At 39.9% G+C, this 14,869-nt stretch overlaps 1 protein-coding gene across 1 annotated transcript; it reads right to left on the reverse strand.

Annotated features, from left to right (window-relative positions):
* Window positions 1-1,138: 1,138 nt before the first annotated feature.
* On the reverse strand, window positions 1,139-14,467 carry LOC306937106 (uncharacterized protein). The gene is made up of 13 exons (XM_079520773.1): window positions 14,434-14,467; window positions 13,076-13,108; window positions 7,776-8,078; window positions 5,831-6,106; window positions 4,795-5,037; window positions 4,302-4,379; window positions 4,070-4,085; window positions 3,837-3,964; window positions 3,277-3,330; window positions 2,274-2,289; window positions 2,075-2,172; window positions 1,875-1,928; window positions 1,139-1,235 (listed from the first exon to the last, which is right to left on the reverse strand). The coding sequence occupies exons 1-13, from the start codon at window positions 14,462-14,464 to the stop codon at window positions 1,183-1,185; spliced, it is 1,383 nt and encodes a 460-aa protein (XP_079376899.1). The 5' UTR covers window positions 14,465-14,467; the 3' UTR covers window positions 1,139-1,182.
* Window positions 14,468-14,869: the final 402 nt, after the last annotated feature.

The following is a 14,869-nucleotide window of genomic DNA, read 5'->3' on the forward strand; positions in this document are numbered from 1 at the left end:
GGGTAATTACCATCTGGTTAGAATCTTGCCACTGAGTCATAGAAGCTACTCAAGGTATATGGGTTGTAAAGCCAGATACCTTGGTTCGTATGTGTCTGGAAGACTTCAGCATCCCGTTACTGCGGTAAGCCCTAATCCGTACTCAAGAAGGACCATATAAAATACTGTGAAAAGCCAGAGGTAACCCAGTCGCTGCCAGAGTCTGAACACTCTGGCAGTCCTGGCTGTTCCGCCGTCGGCCGACGCCGTCGGCCAGATTCCCGGAAAAGCTTGCCCCAGTGGCATTCTGCCGCGTAGGTGGAGCTTCATTTCCATCCACCAGCTGTCTAAAAACTCGGAAATGGCGTAAAACACAGCTTCTTCTGTCCGCGCATGGAAGTTAAAGTGTGCCCCTGCTGTGTGTGTGTGTGTGTGTGTCCCAATCTGGAGTCAAGCACAGCTGTTCCTGAGGGTTGTAATGACTCTTCCTGACTCTTCCTTTGACCCCTGCATGCAGGAGTCAAAGGTCCTACTCCAAACTCACATACGGACAAAGGGACACACAAAGCTATTCATTGGAGACGGTCTGTGATAGCTTTATAATTAAGATAACAGATAAGGGAAGGCCAATTAGTTGCATATAAAATGCAGAAGGGACAATTAATGATTCAAGATATAAAGGACTGTAAAATACTGAATTACTGAGCTTCACAGAGCTAAAACTATAAAACTACTCTTAAGGAAGTACTCAAAAGTACTGATAAATACTCAGCACCACAACTAGGCAGAGAGCCTATGACCAAGTTAACAATTAGCTTTAACAGGATTACTTTAAGCAGGAAATACTCTTTTAGAAAAATACCTTTAAGTAACCAATAAAAAAGATGAGTCCACCAGAAGAATGATTGTCGAGTCAGAACATTGTGGTTTTAGTTAATTCATTTTCCAGATCTGAGAGACAGAATGATACTCACATACAGCCAAATAACTCTCCCCTGTACCACAAGAAGGCACAGGGTAGTCTCTCCCGAACAATTCATTTCACAGGCATTAATACTGTAGAATACGTCAATTGTTGATACACCTTCATTGGCTGAATACACAGTTAGTTTCCGCTATTCCACGCTGGCACTGGTTGTCAAGCGCTCATTGGACCAGCACCTGGATGATGAGACTGATATCGGGACAGCTTCCTTAGTTCCGTCATTGAGAGCCATAAACCGGGAAAGCACTGAGGCTGGCGTTGCTATGGCAACCTGAAGATAACATTTCTTTCCCTGTTAGCTGTAAACTCGTAACAGAGAAATGCCCGGCTATCAACTTTCTCACTAGGCATCAAGGTCAAATACATGCAGTGTTTATCCAAATAGACCTCTCAGTATGCCAGCTAACTTTTGACTGGGGACAGACAGTGAATCTTAACTTGGCGTCAGGCAATCCATAATATAAATGATAAAATAGGGCTGAGATGATTAGGCACGTGGATGGTGACATGACATAAATAGGATAAGGAGAACAACCCAGAGTAAACAGGCAGTAGGCTGATGATAAAACCGATGGTCAAAGGGCAAGATGACAAAATATGAACACGGTCTGGGCCAAAGGAAACATTTAGACAATTCCATCCACAAAAATACCAAAGTAACAGATCTACCATAACTCAAAATTATCTATCAGTCTGCACCGCTCAAAAACTGTCCTATGAACAGAGATTCAACTCAACCCACTGAAATGTTACTGTGCTCAGCAGGGGTTGCTAAAACATTTCTACAAATCCATTTAATTAGAACCTGCAAATAAATGACTCTCCTAACATGAATTATTCCACCATGACATCAAATGAAACTAGATTAAAATCATTTGTTTGGATGTTTGAAAAAAAGGATATACGGTACCATTTTCATCATTTTCATTCGGGCGTTTGATTGCTTCATTGACACCTGTGTTGCCTAAATGTAAATATTAAACGTATTAATGTGGTGCTTATTGTTATTTCAATAATGCTTTCTATTTATTTAATCACAATAATTTATATTAAAATTAGAACCAGTTGTCAGAAGCGTCCTTAACCAACATGATTGGTTTAAAGACTGACCTTGCTGCAGTGGGCAGTACACATGATCAGTACCCCCACTTTGATTGGTCCTCTGCTCTGCAGCTGAGCCCTGATTGGTGCCATCATACTCAATGGGCCTGTAATTGAAATACAATAAATATTTATCGTAAAGGACATGAACAAGATATAATATACTGCTGTCATGTTAATGAATAGACAGAGATCGATGTATACTTACGTGATATACAATGGTTCTGTAAATTAAAAACAATTAGATATAAATATTTGAATCAAATAAAAACATACAGGCACGGTAGTAGTTATTTGTCAGTTTATTTTTCTTCATGTTAAAACAACATTTAACACTAGTAGAGGTTTGTTTGGTTTAGTGGTTTAGCTAACTTGTCATGATGATGAAACAATAGTCCAATATTAATGAGTTAGGAATTAACTAGCATAACGATTTAAATTAGACAAATAAGCTCCCTCGGGTTGCCTGCGACAAATTTGTAGTCAGTTGGTCGAACGGCAGGTTGCCGCGTCGGCAGGGCCGGTTCTAGGGGGGGGCAGGGGTGGGCATAGCCCACCCAAACGTGCGTCCTGCCCACCCAATGTGGGTTTGACACCCCACCCGCGCCGGCGGAGTCGCCCCCCTTACAATTCTGTCTGCCCACCTGAGTGGGGCTGGCTAAATCCGGCCCTGGCGTCGGCCAGATTCCCGGAAAAGCTTGCCCCAGTGGCATTCTGCCGCGTAGGTGGAGCTTCATTTCCATCCACCAGCTGTCTAAAAACTCGGAAATGGCGTAAAACACAGCTTCTTCTGTCCGCGCATGGAAGTTCAAGTGTGCCCCTGCTGTGTGTGTGTGTGTGTGTGTGTCCCAATCTGGAGTCAAGCACAGCTGTTCCTGAGGGTTGTAATGACTCTTCCTGACTCTTCCTTTGACCCCTGCATGCAGGAGTCAAAGGTCCTACTCCAAACTCACATACGGACAAAGGGACACACAAAGCTATTCATTGGAGACGGTCTGCACCGCTCAAAAACTGTCCTATGAACAGAGATTCAACTCAACCCACTGAAATGTTACTGTGCTCAGCAGGGGTTGCTAAAACATTTCTTACAAATCCATTTAATTAGAACCTGCAAATAAATGACTCTCCTAAAAATTATTCCACCATGACACCAAATGAAACTAGATTAAAATCATTTGTTTGGATGTTTGAAAAAAATGTATATACGGTACCATTTTCATAATTTTCATAAGGGTGTTTGATTGCTTCATAGACACTTCTGTCACCTAAAGGTAAACAAAATGAGCATTAATTATGGTGCTTGTTTTTTGCTAATTCAAAAATATTTGGATTTAGTAGATTATTCTGCTAATGAGGAAAAGCGAACACAACTGAACTTCGAAAAAGGACATTAAATGTCTAAAGTCTCAATAGTTATTTTTTATTTGAACTTAGACATTAATTTATGTTAAAATTAAAACCAGTTGTCAGAAACGAAGGAGATTTCTTTTACATTTACATTTATTAACCCCTTAAACCCCAGCTTCCTTATTGCGGAGAAGGCTTTAGCAGAAAATAGCACATTGACTATTTTCGATCGGTTATTTTCTGTGAATGCCCTCCCCACAATAACAGAAAACAGAAAAGTCACTAGTACAGTATAGAACCCAGAGGGACTCTGGTAAACCATATGGGGTTTAAGTGGTTACATTATATTTATTAGATGATTTATTAAACTCAAGTTTCAGTTTTCATTTTTTGTAAGAACTTTGTGTTTGGTTCAAAGACTAACCGTGCTGCAGTGGACAGTACACATCACCAGGGGCCCCACTCGGATTGGTCTTCTGGTCTGAAACTGAGCCTGGATTGGATCTTTGGTCTGCAGCTGAGCCCTCATTGGTTCCCTTAGACTGAATCGGTCTGAAGTGAAAAGACAAAAATATTGATCAGACATGTCACGTCATGTATAAACAATTAAGATGTAAACTGCTGTCATGGTGATGACTAATATTTAGTAGCACTTACCTGTCTAAACTTTGATCTGTAAATAAAAGAAAAAAAAGTTGTACCATAAAGCTTTGCACCTTTACATTACTATAATAATTAGTATATTATTGTAATATTGTTGCTGTTCGGTTTTAAATGGGGTGTAAATGAATAAACAAAAAGTTTATTGTTAGAAAGTTAACGAAATCGTTACACAAATCAACACTATTTTAACCAAATATCACTAATGTATTAGTACTTAGCTACTCACCTTGAGATTTGTGTCTACACAGCAGGAGCAGCACGATTGACAGCAGAATCACAACCAGAAATCCTGAAATCAGAAACACTGCAAGTGGAGAACCATTTTCCACAGTAGGAGGAGATACAGGATCTATAGATTTTTAAATAGATTAGTATTAGAACAACTTGTTTTAAGTTTTAACATTCATGACAGGCTGTTGTGTATGCCTGAGGTGATTCAACTACATGAGCTTGGGAGACCACTGGCCGACTGTGTAATAGTTTACAAACAAAGTTTAAAAGTACATTATTGAAGTAATTCAGTGAAAAACATTTATGGTTATATGCATTAGTTTTAACCCTTCCTCCTTTAGAGTAATAATTGTGTCAACAAGTGTATGACAACATTCCTACACTATGTGTAAGATATAATTACGACAAAGAAAATAATAAGTAAATGTGTTGCGTACAATTTGCATATTGTGTAAATATATGAAAAAAGTTGTCAGTAGTATACTAACATGTTACTGCCATCCAGCTCTGTGCTGATTCTTCTCCATAATATACACACTTGTAGAATCCCTCGTCACATGTAGATACAGCAGGAATGATCATCTGTCCGTTGGTTTTAGTTTGGACCAGTTCTTCATTTCTATAAAAGTCCACGTTGGACAGTGACGAGACTGTTCTGTGTTTGCACTGAAGAGTGACAGAACGTCCCTCAGTCACAGGTTGAACAGGACTCACCAGGATGACAGAACTAGCTGTAAAGCAGTCCACATGTTAGCATTCACAGCATGAACTCATTTAAAAGGTAGAGTAAATTATATATTTTTGTTAAACAAAAACCTTTTTAGAAGCACAATTTTTCTGATAGTAATCATTGATCTAGAATGTTTCTTCAGTCTCTCCATCTCTTCAATATACAGAAAACATATTTTCAGGTGGGTTGCAAATTGTCAGCAAATCAGGTGAGAGTACCCATTTACAGTTTCATTTTTATATAGTGTTCCAGTTCCAAATTTGTTGTTTATTTGTGTCATCACTTTCAATTTTCCCTTACGTTTATTTGTCTGAGTTCTCTATCTTGATTGGACACATTTTCTGTTTACTAAAGAGCTGGAGCGACACGGCAACTCCTGAACAAACACTTTACAGCTCAGTGGCCTAGTGGTTAAGAGCGTTCGCCCTGAAACTGAGAGGTCGGGGATCAATCTCCGGTTGGGTCATACCAAAGACTGTAAAAATGGGACCCAATGCCTCCCTGCTTGGCACTCAGCATCAAGGGTTGGATTGGGGGGTTAGATCAACTACAAATGATTCCAGAGCACGGCTACGGCTCTCCGCTCCAAGATATGGGTCAAATGCGGAGAATAAACAGAAATGTATGTGACAAATATAGGACTTTGCTATAGCAATGAGTACTATCAGAATATAGAGCTATTTAACACTTATTTTAACCAAAGAAAATCACTTGCAATACCTTTAAACAGTGTGGTTTTTAATGAGTTGATAGAATGCTGCAGTATTTTTATGTAGTGAATGAACTGGACTCACTGTCTACTGTGATGTTGACAGCATTGCTGTACTCTCCCAGTCCAAATCCAGACAGACACGAGAACACACTGCTGATCTTATTGGTGCTGTTGACCTTGCATGTGGTCATTGCCGTCAATGCCGTGGTATATGAACAAGTTATGTTCCAGGGTCCTCCAGTGAACCACTCTACTGTCCAAACAGTAGAGTTTCCCTTACAGATCAGTGAGAAAGACTCATTGATGAAGTGTTGACTTCTGTCTGGACTCACTGTGAGAGAAGCTGAAGAATGACGATCTAAAACACAACATGGGGTCAGAGGTCAAACAAAGAGCACTGTTAAAATGACAGTGGCAGCGGCGGACTAAGTACTTGAGTCAGAGCATAGATTCTCCTGGACAAATGTTATTCAACTGCATGTTTTCCGAATTTGTACTCAGTACAGATATGAGTACTGACATAGTTGTAAGTCATTAAATTGTAACTTTAGAAATGTGAAGATACCCATATACACTGATACCCTACTCTTTTCTGAAGAAAACATATTATAACTAGAAAAAGTGCCCTTCTGGGCACAGGTCTCCACCAGGAGGATAGGACTGTGTGAGATGTTTGGCAAAATGTTTAGGAGTAATATAAACATATTTTTTTGCAACAATTTTATTCATTTTGTTGAGGAAATGCAGAGCCAGATCACTCATAGCATGAGGATAGAATTCTGGATGAGCAGGACATGTGCAGCATTTCGTACAAAACGGGCCACTCCTGAAAACTTTGGAAGGCAATGTTAGCCAATCAGTGTAGAATCTGAGAAATCCAACAGACTCGTCTTGATCACATGACTATAGAGATCATGTGTACCGATTTGCGTGACATTTGGACACATAAGCAATGTGTTTTGCAGAAATCGGCCTCATGGTGGCGCTATAACCGGCAGATGTGGAGGGATGCAGGGACAATGTTTTTCCATGGCCTCTAGGGAGTGCGCATACATAAGTTGTATACAGAACGATGCAGTTATAGCTAAAAACAGGAATTGGCCTGTTATAGCGCCACCTTGAGGCTGATTTGGGGAAGAAATGAGTGGCATGTCGTCCTCGGTCTAGTGGAAATGTGCGTGTATAATTTCACGGAAATTAAACACTGTGTTTGTGATTTGTGGCATTTTGTTCGAAACGGACCAATCATGTGAGCTTTGGAAGGCAATCTTAGCCAATCAGGATGGAAGATGGGAAATGGTGCAGATCCGTGTTGATCACATGATACACTAGATAGTGTATACCGAATTGTGTGATGTATGGATAAAATGTGTACGAGTAATCTACAGAAATGTGTTTTGCCTAAATCGGCCTCATGGTGGCGCTATAACAGGCCGTTGAGGAATATTTGGGGCAGAGGTTCGTCGTTGGCATCCAGGGAGTGTGTGTGCAAAGTTTGGCATGGATCAGGCCAACGGTGGCAGAGATTAGCTGGTAACAGACGGACGGAAGGAAGGACGGACACACACGCACACACGCACACACACACACACGGACGGAGTGCAAAACATACTCTCTCCCCATGCCTTCGGCCTGGTGGAGACAAAAATGTTGTAATGTTGCTGTATACTGCAGAGCAACAAGAACCCCCAAATGGGTTCCCGTCTTGAAGGGTAAAACCCCCCAAAGTGGTTCCCGTCCTAAATTACTAAAATACTTATCAATTAAAAAGTACATATTAAAAAGTACATTTTCATTTTAACGTCAATGCATTGAGGTTTAAATACCAGTATTAAAATATATAAATAAAACATCTAAGTGGCAATATTGATATATTTGAAATGTAGTGGAGTCTAAAAAGTACAACATTTGCCTTTGAGATATAATGGGGTTAAGGTCATGATGAGTATACAAAAATGATAATACTCTTTTTTTATTTACAAATAGAAAACAATCCAGAAGAATGATGAATTATGAGTCATACTCACCACCAGAAAACACAAACTTATTGTCACTGAAGTCAGTGTAATTAACTGGGTCTCCTCTCCCAGCTCTACACACATAGCCAGCTGTGCCTGTAGGACCATAGATGACGTAGGAACCTTCTACGGTCCCATTGAGGCTACCAGGTAAAAGCTCTGTGACGTTGATGGAGCCTTCTGGCCCAAGAACAGCTCTGTACCAGTAGAACCTCCAGTCTGCAGGCGATTCTTTAACTTCACAGCTCAGAGTCACTGGATCTCCAGGACTCAACCATGTAGTAGACACATTCAGAACAGCCTTGGGTCGACCTGTTTGGAAAGCACATTTGTCATTGTCTTGTTTATCATTTAACTAGATGTAGCCAGGCAGAGTTGAGCCTCAGTGGCCACCATACAATGCCTGCAAACATGGCTGCTGATTGATGCTGGCCTGGCTGTGGGTCTTCTGACCTGTGTCTTATTGTCTCCACCAGGCCGAAGGCATGGGGAGAGAGTATGTTTTGCACTCCGTCCGTGTGTCCGTGTGTGTGTGTGTGTGTGTGTGTGTCCGTCCTTCCGTCCGTCTGTTACCAGCTAATCTCCGGCACCGTTAACCCGGTCGATGCCAAACTTTGCACACACACTCCCTGGATGCCAACGATGAACCTCTGCCCCACATTTTCCAGAACGGCCTGTTATAGCGCCACCATGAGGCAGCTTTTCACATGTTTTACGTAAAACTGCACCGATCTGCGTGAAACGTTGCATGCACCCTCCCTAGAGGCCAAGGACAAACCTTTGACCTGCATTTTCCGCATCTGCCTTTTATAGCGCCACCAGGAGGCCGACTTTTGTAAAACACATTTTTGGATATTACTCCTCCAGATTCTGTCCAAAAATCTCACAAATCGTTACACAGTATCTCTATGGTCATGTGCGCAAGTCGGATCTGTCCGATATTTCATATTCCATCCTAATTGGCTATAATTGGCTTTCACAGTTTGCAAGATTGCCCCGTTTTGAACAAAAGCCTCAAATCATGAACGCAGCGTGCAATTTATGTGAAATCTTTCACACATTTTCTTACTAGGCTGAGGAATATATCCCACCCTTTTCACATTGGCCTGTTATAGCGCCACCAACAGGTTGATTTTTGCAAAACACATTTTTGGAACAAAATGCCTCAAATCATCCAAATGCCATCAAAGGCGTATGAAGAAATGGCACCCTTTTCACATTGACCTATTATAGCGCCACCAGGAGGCCACAACCTGACCTGCCCTGGTGGAGACCTGTGCCCCGAGGGGCACTTTTTCTAGTTGGTTTCGTGTTTTTAGCTTTTCCCTGACTGAGTGAGTAACATGGTGCACAGATATTGTTATCATTTTATTTGAGTAGTATTTTAATCATTTTGTTCCTATCCAGGCTAAGGGCATGTGTCTTGAGTCCAGAAGCGACGAGCTGTACCGAGAGGGAGATGGTGTGAGAGAACACAGCTACTCCAAGGTATAGCCTAAATCAATCTATTTATTGTCAATTAATGGTGTATCTTTGTGTAAAGTGACTAAACAATGTTGTCCTCCATTCCTTAGTTATTTCACCACTGCTGTTTTGTTTAGCCTGAGTTTTATTGTTTGATTTTTATTGTTTGAGCCAATAACTGTTGTGTTTTTTTATTGTATAGTTTCCTCCCCAACACTGAATATATTGTGACATAGTTGAAAGTTGGCTTTTGCAATATTTGTTATATTGCACTGCATATACTTTTAATTAGGAAATAAATATAAAGTGTTTTATATCATAAGTTTAATAAAACATCTCCCTGTGTTTGGGGGAACTTGTCTCAAGCCCTTGTATCGAACTTGTGTCTGTGTGGGGAACCCGATTTACTTAATATGCATTCATTTTCTTGATAAATCAAGGTGGCATAGTCATTTACTATTTAAACAAATTCCTTGCCAGCACCCGGATACATACTGTATATCAGGTTCCGCTCATAATTCCGACATCCCATTATTCCGACCGGGTTAGTTATAAATGGGCCGTCGATGGCACAGATGTTTCATGCTATGCTATGCCTTTATAGAAGTTAGGTTCTCTCTCCAATTCACAATAGGCTACATCTAGTAGTACATCTTTGATATATATTTTTTTTTAAGGTATTTTTTTGCCTGTAGTGATAGATGTGTAACGTTTGATCTGTGGTGTGGAATAATGCAGTTCCAGACGGCTTCTCTCTTTGACAGTTTAATCTGTTAAAATACACAGACTTATCTATCTAGTCAGCTTCTGTCTGTGTTACAGCACCCAATCCTCAGCACGCCATGTCTCATGTTACTGACCACAATCAATAAGCATACAATACAATAGATTTCAAGTATGGGATGTACGATTAATCGGTGGCATCTGAATTGGCCATATCGGCCATAAAATGCCATATCGGAATGGTCTCAAAATAATACTGATTATTTAATCGGTATATAAATCTACATTTAATTTGAGTAGGCCTACTCGTCTCATTCAGTAGTCATTCAGTTGTGAAAACAGACACTTGGAAAAGAGTGTATTGATTGAATACTTTATTAAAAACTCTTTCAGCGCCACCTGGTGGACACCAGTTTTGTGTTTTTTTTTTTTTTAACTCGTCTTAACCCCTGGCAATCAGTGCATAATTAGATTCAGCTCGTCTTAACCTCCCTGGCACTTAAACAGTTTAACAGGCTTTGGGCCAAATTAACCACTAGGGCCTAGGCTTGTTTCCATTGTGGTCTCTGTATAATATCGGAATCTGTCAGTGTCGGTATCGGCAGATATGAGTATGACCCTGCAAATAATGGGAGATCGGATGTCAATCACAGTCTGTCTGTCTGAAACAGCAAAAACAGAGATTAGCCTATCTAGGGAAATCTTTTACGTCGTATAAGAACTGCGTTCCAAAAATAAACTGACCACTTTGGTGATTTTGTCAGGTTTGTGACTGTCGTGTATGATATTGAGTTACATTTGATAGCTGTGTTTGGAGTTTTTTTTTGTGTGGATAAATTACATTTTTACCGTTAGTTGATGCTTCATATCCTGATGAGTAGCCGACAATCTCCCAGCTGATTTAAGAATCTAAGTTTCCCCTAAATCCAACACAAAACATAACGCTGTGACCCAGGGCGATGCTGCCCTCTAGCGGGACTTCTGCGCTCTATTTGATTGGATATATTTTGAATAGCCTCTCTCTCTCCCTCTCCCTCTCTCTCTCTCTCTCTCTCTCTCTCTCTCTCTCTCTCTCTCCCAACCCCACCTCAGGTATGGGCACTGATGACACGGACGAGGAAACACACCACCAGCACCCACAGCTTCCCAAGCGGGAATTGAACCCAGGACCTTCTAGCTGTGAGGCGACAGCACTACCAACTGTGCCACCGTGCCCCCATGGAGCGTGTCTTGAGTGTACGGGTTTGATGAGGTCAGATCAACATATGGAATGTCAGAACACGTAAGCTCCATATGGAGATCTAAAGGTGACAGCGGGGGCAGTGTCTTGAGTGTACACTGTACAGGGTTTGATGAGGGCCCAGGTAGGACTGGAACTAGGCCTGTTGGGAACTCCAGTCTCGCCTGCTGCTGGCCGTGGCTGCACTAATAACTTTGGGGCAGGCCCGTCTAGAGTTTAAATGGACAGGTATCAGTCAAAAGGGAGACATTGAAGAGAAAGGATGGATGGGGAAGTATCAACATATGGATTGTCAGAACAGGTCAGCTCCATATATGGAGATCTAAGGGTTTGAGGTCAGATGTAGAGTTGCTGCCCAAAATTGATGACATCAGGGATCTCCATATGGGCATTCCCATATATGGGATCTCCATCCCTGATGATTTCACGTGATGTCACGAGGCATGACCATATAATGGACTAACTATAACTAACTAACTAACTAACTGATGGGAAATGCACGCTTTCATAGTAAATGCGACCTGTGGTCGCAAAAACAGGTGCTATATAGCACTGTTTCCGGGTTGTGAGTAAATATCTCCATTTTTGTTTCCTACATTAAAAAAAATAATACACACACATTTATATAAATAAAAGAATAAAACATTTAAGAAGTACTGACAATAGCAAATCTACAAGCTCACTTATGGCGTTACTTTGTGAGCTTGTAGATCTGCCATTTTCCCGTTTGGGTCCCGGGCAAACGTCTATTTTCTCTTTTGGGTCTTGAGCAAAAAAGTTTGGGAACCACTGCTACTGCATAGCACCAACAGAGTCTATATGCTTAACCAAAAAACACTTTTAGCCCCATTTGTTTTGTGTACCTGATATAATCTGCTGGATAACACATTTAATGTGTTCAAATTTATACGGAAGTGGTGAAATTGACCACTTATGTAACATCATACTTCATAATCTTTTTGTAATCAGTTTCCTCCCGTATAGTGACACAATCCATGCAATATGACATATTTTCATGAGCAGTTACAGTACAAACTGTTTATAAATATTATATAGTTTCATAAGCTGTGTAGATCAGCTATTTTCCCTACCTCTTTAACATTTGTTTTCTACTTTATGGTTTTTTGTTATCATTATTCATGAAATTCTTTTGAAACATCATTGAATTTGTTTTTAATTCATGAGAAAAGTTGTTTTGAAATGATAACAATTCAAAACAAAATGTAGGAAACAAAACAATTAAAGAGATATTCACTTGTGACTCATACAGCCACCCCTGTTGAGAAACACTACATTTTACAAAGATGAGGTTGAAAATGGGTGGAAGTAGTGCTCCTTTAATCAGTGATGGAAGAAGTACTCACATGTTTTAGTTAAATAAAGTAGAATACTACTTTGTTACACGTAAAAATCCTGTATTCAAAATCTACTTGAGCAAAAGTACACAAGTAGGCCTATATCGGCATATCAAAATGTATGAAAATTGTTTTGTTATTTTCAAATGGCCAATATATATATATATATACTGTACACACACACACACACACACACACACACACACACACACACACACACACACACACACACACACACACACACACACACACACACACACACACACACACACACACACACACACACACACACACACACAGTATAAGTATACCTATAGGCTGACTAACATTTTCACATAATTGAGTACAATATTTGCTTTTGAGATGTAGATATATTATATATATATATTATATATATTTGAAATACAGTTACTTTACACCACTGCCTTTAATACACATACTAATAAACTGATAAACTGATAAATATGTTTAATGTTTAATGACTGAAATTATGGGTGAAAAAAAATAATATATATATTAATCTTCACCTTGACTGTGTCCACAGGAGATGATACCCAGCACTGAAAGATATTGATGAGACAATATCAACATAACATAAATATTTGCATTTTCAAGAACAACAATCATCAAAGAAAAAGTGTACTCCTTTGAGCGCAGCCGCAGATCCCTGGTGTTATACTACCGGAGCCAATACTAGAGAATGTTTCTATGTAACGCCCGGGACTCAAACCTGCAGGTCTTCTCTTCCATACGGAAATCCAACATACTCACACTGGCTAGTCTCACACAGCCCCTTGGCTGTTCGTCGACTAAAACTATGACGAAAAATGTTCGTCAACTACCTTTTTTCCACTAAGGAAAACTAAATAAATAAAAACTAAATAAAAACGAAGCTACGATGACTCAAATTAAGACATTAAGACAAAGACAATTTCGTATAGTGGAGATTCTGGGGAAGAGATCCAGTAGAAGTAGAAGACATTTCACGCTTGATTGCATGCTTAAAATAGCCGAGACGCTTTACGGCGCTGAGACAAGTTGTGAGCTTGTAGATCGGCTATTTTCAGCATGCAGTCTAAAAGTAGCCATTACGAATTTACGACGCCATCAAGGACTGCCAAAATACATTTTAGTCGACTAAATCAACAGTAGATTTAGTTGACTAAAATCTTGTGATATTTAGTCGACTAAAACTAGACTAACACTACAATATTTCAGGTGACTAAAACTAAATGATTTTTTAGTCCAAAGACTATGACTAAAACTAAATCATTTTCTGTAAAAATCAACAATGGATAATACTGTAGGCGTTCATACTTTCAGCTCAGTGTAGGACAGTTGAGGGGCATGAAGGCACTCATTTGAGTCATTTTCAATGTAGCCGAGATACAGAACACAATATTAAACAGGAATAGACATTCACATACAGCAACATCAAAAAGGCCTACATGCTTTACATCATTATTGTTGAAATGATACATTTAACAGCAAGGTGAAAACACTGGTGAAGATCTCAAACCAACTACAACATTGATTCCATTAACATGGTTTTCACTGTATTCAAACTCAGCAGCATACTGTAACAAAATGTTGATGTATAAGATGGTCATTATGTTCCCTGAGTTCTACGTTCCCTATGTTCCCCACTTACCAAAGAGGTTAGTGTTAGGGTTGGTTTAGGGAACATAGTACCCGGGGAACATAGATACATTTCTATATTTGAATATTAAAATATTACAACTACTACTAATATTAGAGATAAAGAAATAATAATACAAAAATAAAATAAAATAAAATAAAATAATAATAGTAGTAGTAATAATAATAATAATGATATAACAGAGCTAGTATTGATAATATTTATTAGTATTAGTTTCATACTCACAGAGGAGAACGCAGGGCAGAGCGAGACTCATCCTGTCCTGAGATGACCTACTCTGAACAAGTTTCCTCTTTGCACAGAGAGAGAGAGAGAGAGAGAGAGAGAGAGAGAGAGTGACTTTGAATCCAAGGCGTTCACTTCAGACTCGGGATACAACCTGAGGAAGTGTATAGGATCTGGCCGCCCCATGAGCAAATAGTTGGGCGTGACAGGGTCTATGTCCGCAAGGTCAGTAGACACATAGCCTAGGGGCTTGGAATTCAATATCCCCTCAACTTCAACTAAAACCGTCCTCAAGACCTCTTCCGTCACGGTTTGGGAACCAATCGTAACATAGAGGGCAGCATGGGGTGTTGATCAGAACACGGACACAGGACTTGAAATCATGGTAACACAGATACATGGGCATAACATTGGATGTGTGTGGTCTAAAACAGAA

The sequence above is a fragment of the Electrona antarctica genome (assembly GCF_951216825.1).
Source record: "Electrona antarctica genome assembly, chromosome: 14".
In the NCBI taxonomy this organism is placed as follows: Eukaryota; Metazoa; Chordata; class Actinopteri; order Myctophiformes; family Myctophidae; genus Electrona; species Electrona antarctica.

Coding starts and splice junctions, on each gene's coding strand:
- LOC306937106 (XM_079520773.1), bottom strand. CDS start 14,464: ATGAGTCTCGCTCTGCCCTGCGTTCTCCTCT. Junction 8,079..13,075: donor CTCCTGTGGACACAGTCAAG/GTGAAGATTAAT, acceptor CTTTCCAAACAG/GTCGACCCAAGGCTGTTCTG. Junction 3,331..3,836: donor GTACTGTCCACTGCAGCACG/GTTAGTCTTTGA, acceptor GTTTACCTTTAG/GTGACAGAAGTGTCTATGAA.